The sequence below is a fragment of the Ischnura elegans genome, chromosome 1 (genome assembly GCF_921293095.1).
Source record: "Ischnura elegans chromosome 1, ioIscEleg1.1, whole genome shotgun sequence".
Classification (NCBI taxonomy): Eukaryota; Metazoa; Arthropoda; class Insecta; order Odonata; family Coenagrionidae; genus Ischnura; species Ischnura elegans.
In genome coordinates this window covers 67,650,554-67,663,249 of record NC_060246.1, presented here as the reverse complement: position 1 = coordinate 67,663,249, position 12,696 = coordinate 67,650,554, and the positions used below count along the sequence as shown (strand labels likewise).

Sequence of the window (12,696 nt, the reverse complement as noted above, 5' to 3'; positions counted from 1 at the left end):
ATGATATTTTCCTGAGATTTATGCTTATTCATTGTAGCGCAATACAGTGTATTGGTTTTTCTGATACTTCTAAAGTGTAATTTGAGCCACGCTTTCTCATCTGACAGTAATCGTTCGTGATGGAAGGTGTAAATAAATTTTAAACCTTAAAGAGATTTTTCCTACTCTCGACTTTAACAACGGAGACTACGTTGACACGAGTGATGGAGCTATCTACACCAAAATACTTGATGACGTTCGACGCATTTTATAACATATCACTATCCGCCTTTATAAAATGTAGTTTTTATGGATTTATTTCTGCTTTTACCACTACTGCGTCAAGTCCATTCAGTAAAACGAGTGAAATAATATAATTACAAACCAGACTTATGTTGCAGAATCCGTCAGTTATATCTCAGTGAATCTCTCGTCGATAGAGACGCCCAATTATTTCCTTTGAAAATGGAGTGGGGAGATGTTTGATGATTCTCTTTGGTGGACTTAAAATAGCCGTAACCCGAAAGCAAAATGCGTGAGTTGAACTCGCTTAGCACTAGCGAAGGATGATGGATGGTACCTTGCTTCTGAATGAGGGGCTTGGCGAAGCCGAGATTTTAACGAGGGTGCTCTTCCCCCTTCACAGAACACCCTACGGTTTCACCCGTGTACCTAATCCTGACCGGAAGGGGAGTCAGGGAATAAGGTTTGAAGCAAAGAGAGAAGATATTTTACGGCGGTCGGGCATGGAGTGGGCCGAAGGGGGTAGTGCACCGTCGTGTTTCGTGTGTTTTTTTACCGCGCTCTAGCGTCTTGTGTGCTTAGGGGGAAGTTACAGCGATGCATTGGTTGCAGTGCGTGGGGTTGTTCGGGCGGCTGAGATCATCCTCCTTGGGGAGGGAAAGGTCGCCGGGCACTTAATGCATTCCCCGGAGTCCTGTGACGGTAAGAGTTTACGAGAGAAGAATGGCGGGAGAGGGAGCCATGTGGGTTGAAAGTTCCTGCCTGCTGCGCTTGCACCATAAGGCTGTCGGACAAGCGCGCTTAACTACTTGGGGTGTTTCTGGCAAGTTTTACATACAAATGGGAACTTGTAAGTGATGTCGTGTAAGCACAAAAACAAAAAAATCGAGCTAGGAAGTGTTTATTACTTGTTTTTTCGACGAGGTTCCCCGCTATGTCACCCGTTCCCTTTCATTCTAACGATATTTATTTACTTGAAATAACCCCTGTCTCACAATTGTCGTTGTTCTACCGACCGTTTCCCCATCTATTTAAGTTTGGCTTTAGAGGTATATATATTTAACTTTACGCCAAACTTTCCATGCCAAATAACAACGTAATTATATTTCTTTTTCCCTAATCTTGATTTATCTTAAAGAGTACACATTTTTTCGTAACTCAAAAGCCTTACCTCTGATAATTTCAAATTATATTTTTTATTTTTCTGCCGTAAACTTTATTAGCTCAGGCGATTTTTCCTTCTGCACCTTTGTATGTGTCAAAATGTTTGTACTGATGTAAAACTTTTTGTGTTTCTTGGAATAACATGTTGTTAAAAAATAAGGTATATCAGAAGGCATAGATTAGTGGTCTACCGAGTCATAAAAAGTCCTTCGACGGCTTGCCCCTGTCCGATTCTCCCTCATTCCCCATCACGGTCTCGTACTCCTCACGGCAAGTGCTCCCCGTAATCCCCACCCACTCCACCCCAACGCACCTTCTCCTTTCACAAACCAAAGTCTCCCTCCATCCCTCACTTTCCTCACACCCCGAGTTATCCTTTATCCTCCTTGCCATCCTTTCCACGCCCTACGACCCTTATTCTCCACCCACTTCCCTCCCACCCCGCCTCCACCCTTTCCTCTCCCTTTAGCCCCACCCCCTCCGTTCCCCCACTACGCCCCGACCCCTTTCCCTCAGCCCGTAACCGCCGGCACGGCACACGTTGGGACTCCACACTCTCGTAGTCGCGTCTTCCCGGACGGGGGAAGGGAAGATAGAACAGCTCGCAAGCAAGGAAGTTAGCGCGTGAGAACAAGAGGCCGTAAGCATGGGAACGAACGGAGTGCACCGGAGGTAGTGCGGCGGAGGAAGCGTTTGGAGACACTTGGTGTTGCACTTTCTGGCACCAGATTGGGGAGAGGGTGCTTGTCTAATTGTATCCGCGGGCGATGGCGTCTGCCGGGAGGTTTGATCTCACCTCTCCGGGCAGGTGGGAGCGGTGAGAGGCGATCACGAAGCCCCCTACCACCACCACCAGCCTAGTCCTCCCCACTCGGACGATTGTTGAGTCGGGCATGTGTTTGTCGCCGATGACGAAGCGGAGAAGGGGACTTGGATCACAGCCTCCTTCCCTGTCGCCACCGCCCCTTCCCCGAGGAAAGGTGTCACGCAAACACGGGGAGTGCACGAGTGGAAGGGGATTAATGCGTTCGTGATCGGAAGAGGGGAGGGTGGGACAGGGAGGCGATTGGGTTGTTGTCGGGGAGGAGGGTGGGTGCGGTGGTGGGGGTGGCCGGCGGACGGGTGCCAATCGAGCGGAAAGGATATCAACTCTCCATCGGCCGCGTCCCTTTGAGTGGGTGACCACGACCAAGCACCATTGCTCCAGAGGCGCCGCTTCCTCCCGCCCCCTCACTCTCCCCCAAACTGCAGCGGATCCACTCGCGTGACACGAAAAACCTCTCGGAAAGTTCGCCGGCGAAGGAAAAACACGAAAAGGTTAACCCGTACATGCGTGCACGCTGACCAGGAAGTGAGGGTCAGCCTGTGAATACCAGGTGTGGTGATTCGAATGCCAAGAGTTTGACCATAATTGTGTGAAGAGGGAGTTGAAACTGACGGGTAACACTTGTCCTGCATAAACATCTTTTCAGTCGTCCTTCGCCTCCAAGGAATTTTCAGTGTTGATCATTCTTGATTGTTTTTTGTTTAATTGTCCCGAGTGCTACCCGAGGATATGCCTGTTGAATAACACGAATGATTTTCATTCATCCGTAGAAAATCAGTGAGAGTGGAAGTGTTTTTGTTCCGGAGAACGAGTGTGGAAAGTTCGATAATCGGCCGTGTTTTGGGCGGGAAGGACGTTGGCCCGGTTGGGCCAGGTCAGGTAGCTCCGTCATCACTTGTGTTTGGAGTTGGTGTGCGATAGTGTTTCCGCTTCTAGGAAGTGTTCCAGAAAGAGCTTGCGCACAGTCGGGTGGCAGAAGTGGTAGTGGTGGGGCATCCGTGGGGCCATCCCCAGCATCAAGCACACAGCAAGTGGAAATTAATTGAAGTGTTGTTCTGTACATTTAACCGCAGGAAGTTGTCCCAATTTTGAGACATTGGAGTCTTGCCATTTGGTCCCGCGACGTAATAAATACTCCCAGGAGGAAGTGGAAGTTCGTCGACAACTTGATGAATGCTCTTCCGCATTGGGTGTATACTTAGCTTTCGTCAGCTGTGATTTCTCCCGAGCACAAAGAGAACCCAAGAAACCATCGTTTTCAGCGGATCGACAGGAATTGATCTCATTTTTTTCGTTGGATACTCCTCGCAAGCTACTTAAAACGACACTTAGGAGTTTAGTAGCTTTCGAAGTCAGAGGTGGACATTAAATTATATTTTAAATACACTTTTAAGTTAGTATCCAAAGGCTGACTCATCATTCGATTAATTATTCTAAGTTTCAAATTATTCAGATTTTAACTATAACTTTTATCTGTGACAGTTAAATTAATTTTTTTGATTAAATATTCGTAAATTATTTTTATTCCTGCATTATGTGGTCAGTTAATTTGAATCGTTCCAGTAAATGAAGTGGAAAATATTAGTTTCTTTTATTGAATGAAAAGAAAACTACTTTCAGATTTTTTCAGAAGCACTCGATTACAAACAGGGATCACTTTAAAAGATCGTCTCCAAACTGGACCATTGAATGAGTGGTATTTGTTGAATACAAACCAGGTGGATACTAAAATATATTTTAGGAAATTGTCCTCATCGTTATCAGGAAATAGCTTGTTGAACGTTTTTATCTATCTGGTCACGTAAATCATTTAAATGCACTTTCCAAGAATTTGCTAGCATAACCAATTTGACTTTCGACAGTGAGCAAAACAAAACGCAACCATGTCTAGTTTTTGCCGTATAACTGGTAAAACTCGAGGCCTTCCCGCGCGTTCCCACTATGTCCCACTACTACCCCCGATATCTGCATCGGACGCTAAGAAATTAGGAAGATGTCACGTTACCAGGGGTGCCTTGGCTATGCCATACCCCCATCACTTTATTCCCGTGGTACTAGTACAAAGGAAACGAAGGGCTACCCTAGCCGTCAACTTAATGGGACGGAGGGGTTCCAGCGCAAAAACATCATCCGTACCACTCGTGGCTCAAGCTCCAGCCGAAGTGTGGCCACCTCCGGACTTCGAAAAGCGTCGGTTGGCGAGAGAGGCTGCTTTGCAGAAAGTAGAGGAGGCGAGAGGTGGACGTGCCATCATCGCCGAAAGGAAAGCCCGAATTGCCGAGGAAAGACCGCGATATCGGGATGAAGATGAAGAGGGGTTACTGGAGGATAAACCAGCAGATACCCCGTATCAGGCAGAGGAAATCGAAAGGAAGAGAGGTGGAGGAATTCCTAGGGAAGAAGAGCATGTCCCAGCCCAAGCAGCCTTACCTGAGGAAATCGAAGAGGAAGCCGAGGATGAAGTTATGCCGCACAAAGTGCTATCGGAATATCGATATGTTGTCCCTGTCCTTGGAGGGGAAGAGTCTAAGCCTCTTCAAAAGATTATATCAGCGGAAATTGAGAATGCCAAGGAGCTGGAAGCTAAAGAAGGAGGGCCTGGAAGTAAATATGTTTATGTTGTGGACCAATACCAATGTGGTATTGTCCTGGATTCGAATTTGGAATCCGCCGTGCGAAAAGGATCTGTGGAAGAAGTCATGGTTTCACCAAACCTGGAAAAGGTTGCGTTGAGATTACGACGGCCTGGTATCCAACCTGGATCAAAGCTCACAGGAGAAAATGTTGTGACAGTACCTGCAAAAATGTTGACAAATGATGAAGTGAATACAATGATGCTCTTAGAGGGTGCAGGGCCCGATGATGTAAAATGGTCAACATTAGAAGAGGAAGGTGGTGAGCTTTCGATTGCCGGGCAAGGAATCGTCATGCAAGAAACTGCGATTACAAGTCCCCAGGAAGGAGCTGTTGGAGCAGCCGGAGGGGTTGCGTTGGTTCCCGGGCAAGTTCTGGAAACGACAGAGGGTCCACGATTTGTACCAGGCCAGATTGTCGTCATGGAAGGACAGGAGGCTGGAGCTGAAAGTGAAAAGGTCCATTTCATTCCGGGAGAGGTGGTAGAAACCAGCGAAGGTCCTCGCTTTGTGGCTCCAGATCTCGTAACCTCCCCAGATGGAAAAATGGCTTTTTCGGTCCAGGGATTTGCCCTCGAAGATGAAAAAGCAGCAGCAGAGAAAGAAAAGAAAGAAGGTCCACAAAGCCCGCGGCCAGAATTACAAAGAAGGCTCTCGCTGAAACTCGAAGGCCTTGTCGAAGATATTGTGGGAGGAGAAAAAGGAGAACCACCTCGCCGTGGATCAATCGTTAAGGCTATCGTGTCTGAGGACGAGATAAAGAGTTCTGAGTCTGGTACCGAAGCCATGGATGTTGACACCCAAGACGTGAGCAAGAAGAGACGTAAAGATGAAGACGATGATAATCAGGGACAAGCTATGCTGGGGCACTTGTCTAAAAGACTTCAAACGAAAGACACTCGAGAATCAGGAGAGAGTGCTCCCGTATCTCAATATCCTTCCCAAGGAATTCCGGGCGAGCCTCTGTCTAGTGCAGAGCTTGAGTTGAGAGTGGACGAAATGCGGCGATTGGCCGCCGAGGCTGCAGCCATCGGGGCATCTTTAGGACTACCGCCTGCAGATGCCGCGGCTCTCCTAGAAGCCCTCTCTAATCCAGAAACGGCGAAAGCACTCGCGACTGACCCAGTCTCAGTGAGACTCCTCAGAGGTGGCGTGAAAGCATTGAGAAAGCAGAGACGACGCGAAATGCGTCGGGAATCAAAGAAGTCAGCTGGTCTCATTTCCTTGGCCGAAGAAACCATCGAAGACGATGACGACGACGACGATATGGACGACGAATCCGAGGTAGACCTCCCTGATGCCATCCGCTCTTCCAGGGACATTCCTCGCACCATTTTCAGGAAATTGCAAGACCCAGACCTAGGCGATGCAGACCTGGAAATGTTCGCCACGAAGATTCTGGCGGGCTTGCAGGCCACTTCAGAGTCCCCCGTTCCCCGTCCAGGATCACCAGCTTCCGTGGCTCTGGTGATACTGAAGGATAATCTCCAGGCTGTCATTCCTCGCGAAGCATCTCGACGTCTCTTGACCGGAAACGCTCCTTTCACGATCATTGATGAAACCGGAATCAGGCGATTCAAACCCGCACCTGTTGGGGTGCCCGAAGCCTCTGTTCCGAAAGAGGAAGTTGTTGCTGGAAAACCTTTAGATGGTACAGGAAAGATAGCAGGTTCCCAAGTGGGAGCAGGCGTGAAAGAGGCGGGTCCTCTCGGTGCCCAAGGTGCTAGTCCTCAAATAACTTCCCCATCTCAATCTGATAAAACGCTAGGTTTGTTGAAGATTGACACGCAAGAAACGAAGGACGTTAAAACAGGCCCTACTGAATCGTCAAAAATACAAAGTTCTATCGACGGATCCGCCGTCCAGGGAAAGGCAGCTATGTCAGATAAGGGACCAAGTACTACTGCAACTACGATAGGCGATGCAAAAACGGAAATTCCTAAAGCCCCTAGTGACCATGTGTCAGGCAAAGTTGAATCTCATAGTAAAGCAGGAAAAAGGGATCACAGCGCTACTGATGGAAAATCTGCAATGGGCTCATCCTTTAAATCTTCTACCTTCGAAATGGAATCCAAAGCTTTGAAGGTAATAGAAAAATTATTTATTAATATTATGAAAATTGTGTGTAATAGTAGATTTTTTTAAATTTCTTCCATAACGACTTATGACATAATATCGCCGAAGTAGAAATTTCTTTCGTTAGTTTTTTATGTATATAATTATTAAATGTGCTTGTTTTCCCTATCGATTTTTCTCTTAAAGATTTTATTCTATTGTTAAAAAATGACGTATTGACTGAAAAATAAGGATATCAGGCGTATTTTCTTTTTATGTTTAGAGAATATCAATATTGAGTGTTACAAGTCTTATACCTTCTTCTAATGGCGAGTAATAGCTAATGCTTTAATATTTTAATTTATCAAGTATTTCATCAATTCGAGATTGTGATGCATCATTCACCTAATTCTGTGAAGATAACTTTTACAATGGGGCTAATGATCGTTATAAGAGTAAAAGATATATGTGAGAAGGAAACAACATATCTCGAGTACAAATTTCGTAAAGCAATCATTATCATTTATTTCTTTTAGCAAAAAAATTTTATTTTGATCAAAGGCATAAACGTTAATTTATTTATTTAACACCAAAAACAGCCCTAAGCCCTTTCCTCTATCTATCATCAGTTATTTGAATTATGGATCTGTTTTCTTTCTGGATTTTTATGTTTAACAGGACTGCGTAAATTAAAATGTTTTTTGAATCCCTGAAGATCATTTTCTCAGTGTGTTCATCTGAAATACCTGTGACGTCGTGACAATGTTCAATTGTGACGTTCATTAATTCTCACGTTTTCATAATCCATCGACTAATCAAATCCACAAAATAACAATGTCTCGAGTTAAATTTTATATTATTACAGAATTTTAATGATAGCCTTTGCCAAAATATTGATTTTGTTAATCTCAGTTAGATATTCACAATATTAGATGAAGCACTCGTAGTTGCTTCTTTGAAGCTCAGATTTCTTTGCTTTTCCGTCCTCAATGGATTCCAAGGCTATAATATATAGCGCCATGAATTTCAGTAAATTTTCATGGTATCGAGGAATATGGTTAGCGTAGCAGTCTCCACAATTTTGCGAAAATGTCATAGATCCGTGGTTCGATCTCCATTCTCAAGGAGTTATTTGCCACGGCAATTTTAAATATGTGGCCGCAGAAATTGGCCTGTGACAGCCACCTAATTTATTTTTTTCCCTTTTGCAAAATGTTCTTTTTAATGTTTGCACCCGAAAAAGTGAAATGTTTTCTAAATAGATTCCATTTTATTTTACTATGCAGCAAATAAGATAGATAATGATTGTTTGTTGAAATTTCTAGCCCTAGGGAAGAGTTTAAGCACAAGTTATTTAAATTTGTTTTCCGCTTGCACTCACGTTACGGTTGTCTTTTCCCTGACATGCCTTCCAGCGTTGTATTTTTGGTTACGTCGATCAGCGAAACGATTCGTTGCCAATTAGGTTCCGGCGTTGCAACCCAAATGAATCGAGTACGCATCTCGTTTAGGATATGACTGTTGTGTTAGGTTTGTGGGACCAGCATATCTGAAAGTTGGCAGAGTTGTTACATATCCAGCATAATTCATAGATGCCAGACTTTAATAATCCCCCTGTTACTTGTCCATCCGCAGGCACGATGGGTGTCGCGGGTGAGCTACACTCCAGGGGAAGACGATCCGGAGGGCTTGGCGCTGGCGGAGGGCGACGTGGTGGAGTTGGTCGCCGAGGAGGAAGCTGATTCCACGGCCAAGTGAGTCACTCTTTTCTATCCCCCCCCTTCCCGGCCCTCACCAGTCCCTTCCCCCTTATCTCCTCCCCTTCCTGCGGGAAATGGTAGAGGGGATATATACGTCGAAACCGGAAAGATAGTTCTTTGAGTCTAGGGCGAAAAGGTTCCGTGGGGTGATACGTGAATTGCAAATTCTCTATCCTTCCATGCATGTGTTCCCATTTCCTTTCCCTCTATCCGATTGCCAAACACCACATTTATATCATCCGAATCGCCTCAATTGAGCTCAATTGATTTCTCACCAGGAGCAATTCCTCGAGGATATTAATCCGGGTGACTAACTAACTTACTCTCGAGACGTAAAAGAGTTTTTCCCCAACTCATTTTCAGAAAGCCACGCCGACTCCATTCAATAATTTAATTCGCATGGGTGAAACAAAATCTCGTTCAAGATATTCTAAGGCTGAAAATTTTGGGCCACTGACTTTTCTGATTAACTTTTCACGGTAGAACTAGGCTCATACACTCGGAAAGGCTGAAGAAATCGAGATCTTCGTGCTCACGGAATGGTATCCCAATCTCATGACGAAAATGATTTTTCTCTTCTACCGCCCGCTCTTTTATCCATTCGGCTACTTACAAGGACGAATGGAAAAGTTTCTTTTGTTCATAATTCAATTTTCATCTCATGGGAATAAGAACAAGGTGCCTCTATCTTGATGCCTGAGATCTCTCGATAATACGGAAACGGGGCAAAGGTATGATTTCCTAAATGACCCCCTATTCTGACTGATTTGTGAACAAATTCAAGTGCTTTTAGGTTGTGCTGAAGTTAATCCCAGAAAACCATAATCTTTCTTAATATTCGATACCCTCTATTCCATTTTATCTCCAATGTAACCATTATGGTGCCACGTAACTAAAAATTATCTCCAAAATTATTGAAAGTTCCTATGTATTTTCATATATTAAAATATATCTGGTCCGTAATATCCGACCCACCTTATTTATGTACAAGTAATCATTTAGTCAACATTTTTTCCCTGACAATTGCAAATATTCAAAGGCATTTTTTCCCTAGGTAAGTATTTTTGTTTCAAATTATTTATTCTTTTCCTAAAACATTTGTTTGTTAGGTTTTTAAGCCTTGGGGAACTAGCTTTAAATAATTTGAAGCTATTCAAGCCTGTAAAAATAATTTATTTAAAAGACCATTATTCCTCCCTTTCACATTAGTTTCATGTCATCTGTTCGTCAAAAACGAAAAGGAAGCAAGCCATGACTAAAATAATTTGTTATTGTGAAATCGTGTATCAAAAAAAAACAAGTCATAACTCCTCCTGGCAATTATATTACCTCCTCCCTTTAACGACAAAATTACTATTTAACTGTTTCGTTGTGATGCGCCAGCAATATTTCACGCCCGACTGGAGTGCAATAGCCCGTGGTCATTGCTTTCAAAACGAGAGAAGCCAAGAGTTCTATTTTAATACGTACTTGAACTTCGAATGCTATTTCGAAAATGAAATGAAAGCAACAGATGCGAAGGAAACCTACTCGACAAATGGGAACTATTCCACGTCTCGGATCGAAGTACGCGCTTATCTTTTTCTGGGTTCCGACTCTCGTCATATGGTTATAAGAATGCGTGTTTCAAGTGTACTTCTTTTTTAGCAAAATTGCCATCGATAGCCGTAGGGAAAAGTTCGAGTAAGAAAAAAACCACACATATCGCAATTGATGATTCTCCAGTCAGCCACAAAATTTGCTGCCACCCACCTCTCATATATTCCCTGCCCCTATCACCTGCTCGGAGATATTCTGCGTTTTCCGTCAGCCCAGCGAAAGCTAAGGATTTTATTTCCAAACTTTGTCCAATATTCAGCTCTTAGGATTTGTTGTAAACTGACTCAATATATTCAATCAGAAGCCGAATTCCCAGGTAAATGGATTTTTCATTTTATTTTGCTAAGTGACTGAAATTATTTTATAATGTCACATTTTTATTATAAGTACGTTGTCAAACAGAATGCTTGTCTGACCTTTCCGACTATACGTGGCACTACTTCACAAAATTCTAATTATTTCAACCTCAGAACGCTATTCTACTGCGTCTGTTTTTATGTGACTTTTGCAGAGTACTCCTGGTTTACGTTCTTTACGGACAGACTGAGATTTCCTCTTTGTAGCCTCCTCGAAAAGATCGTATAATTCTCTCCGCCGACCAATGCGTCCTTGTTTTCAGTGGACGCATCACGGGAGACAGCAGTTCCATAAAAATCTCCGTCGCGGCGTCTGAAGGCAACAACGAAAACCGTGTGTCGAGGGGTGGGGAGGGTGAGGGGTGAATTAGTGCGAGGGAGAGGTGAGCCGAAGGTGGGAAATAATGAGAGAGGTGGCGGAGAGTCCTCCTTTCGACAGCCCACGTCCTTGCCTTGTCTTCGCCTCTTCCGCTGGCCCCTTGCCCGGGTCCTTCCGTCGCCCACGCGCTCCAAGCGGAGGCGGCGCGGCGGGTAGGTCTGGGGCAGAGGCGATAAGGCGAGGTTGGATGAGCCTGTATTTGGTCAAACACCCGAAAAGTGGTGAAAACACGCGGTCACCACGCCTATTTTATGTCAGATGTTTCCTAGGGAAGCGCTGGCTCTCCCCTCTTGAATGATTAACATGCACCCTTACGATAGTTAAACTCGCCCAAAACTGTAGTGTGCGTCCTTTACTCGATGATTTCACGTTTAAAGTGAAATTTTTGTATGATGACAGTGAAAAACTCAGGCCTTCATCCTTTTGGTAATTTTTTGCTCAATCATTTCAAACTTCTGCCTTCAGCGTAGAGTATGCGATGGATTTTATGTCTCAAAGCGTTCTAATTATCAGATCAACATTGATTCGATATCTTCAATCACAAGCAGAATTTTCACGTGTACATAGTTGCCTGTTCATTTTTTTAATTTAAGATGCTGAAATTATACAATTATTTCACATTTTTTAATTATTTACTTGTAGTATAAATAAGGTGAGTTCTTTAGCATTTCATATGCTTTTCCCCAGAAAAGAAGCGTTTATAGAAATTTGAACTACTACTTATTTTGCTGGAGTATACCTTGTGGTCCCTTCTTTTATCATCCTTTCTTTAATTATTGTTGTAAAATGAAAAAAAGAGACATAAAATCTTTATTCCGAAATTTCAAATTTAATTGTTTATCTTTTAATGTCCATAAATGATTATTTGTGTCTTTAGAAACACATCTCGTCAGGCTCCCATTATTTCTTAATTTCTCTTCCCTAAGCAAGCCATTTGAGGCTGACGTTAATGGCGAATTTAAACATTTTCCCTTTGACAGATGGCAATTATTTGAAAAAAGAGTCGTCAAAATCCAGAACGAAGATGTCACCAGCCTGAGCTAGTGTCATTTTTGTGACACAAAGCGAACTCCTATTTATTTTTTTCTTCTTTAAGCCACATCATCCGTAAATATATCGTAAATGCGTTGACGTTTTTCTTAACAAACTGTCGTTAGCGTTGCGAGTGGTCCTAATTATGAATGTCATGGGGTGGGAAAATAATTAAAAATGCTTCGTAAGAAAACGTGCTCACCTGTCCCGGGCTATGACGGTGTAATAAAAGGAGGTTGGAATATCTGGAGACGCTGTGTCCGAGTTTTTAGAGTAGTCAAAGTTCCGCCATCTTGCTTTGATAACTTTTGGACCTAGCCTCCGACTGATATTTTGAGGTGCCTAAGTTTTGTTCTGAAAATGCATTGCATTAAGTCAAAAATGATATAATAAAGAGATATGGACATAATGATTCGCGGGTGATTTTCACTAGAGTTTTCCCTTCATTAGCGATACTTCTTTTATTGTATAAACTATGTGTCTGTTAGCCACTTTACTGGCGGAGATATCCTTGATAGTATAATTATTTGTACTGTAATTGTTAGAATTTCGTTTGCCTATAGTAAAATTATATACCAGTAAGAATGCAGGGAAATGATTGGTTTACAATCGTAAATTTTTATTTTCAGCTAAGCTGGTTGTAGAACGTAGCCGTGGTGATTGATAATAA

The 12,696-nt window shown here is 43.4% G+C and overlaps 1 protein-coding gene across 6 annotated transcripts in view; it reads left to right on the top strand.

The window, feature by feature from the left end:
• LOC124162716 (obscurin) overlaps positions 1–12,696 on the top strand; it is a 260,560-nt gene that overhangs the window by 59,130 nt on the left and 188,734 nt on the right. For 2 of the 6 annotated variants that reach the window (XM_046539364.1, XM_046539373.1), the window contains exon 4: positions 8,536–8,654. In XM_046539364.1, the coding sequence (XP_046395320.1) occupies positions 8,536–8,654 (119 nt within the window). Of the gene's footprint in view, positions 1–4,293; positions 6,931–8,535; positions 8,655–12,696 lie in introns of those variants that run through there. The other 4 variants (XM_046539331.1, XM_046539340.1, XM_046539348.1 and 1 more) reach the window with 4 other exon arrangements.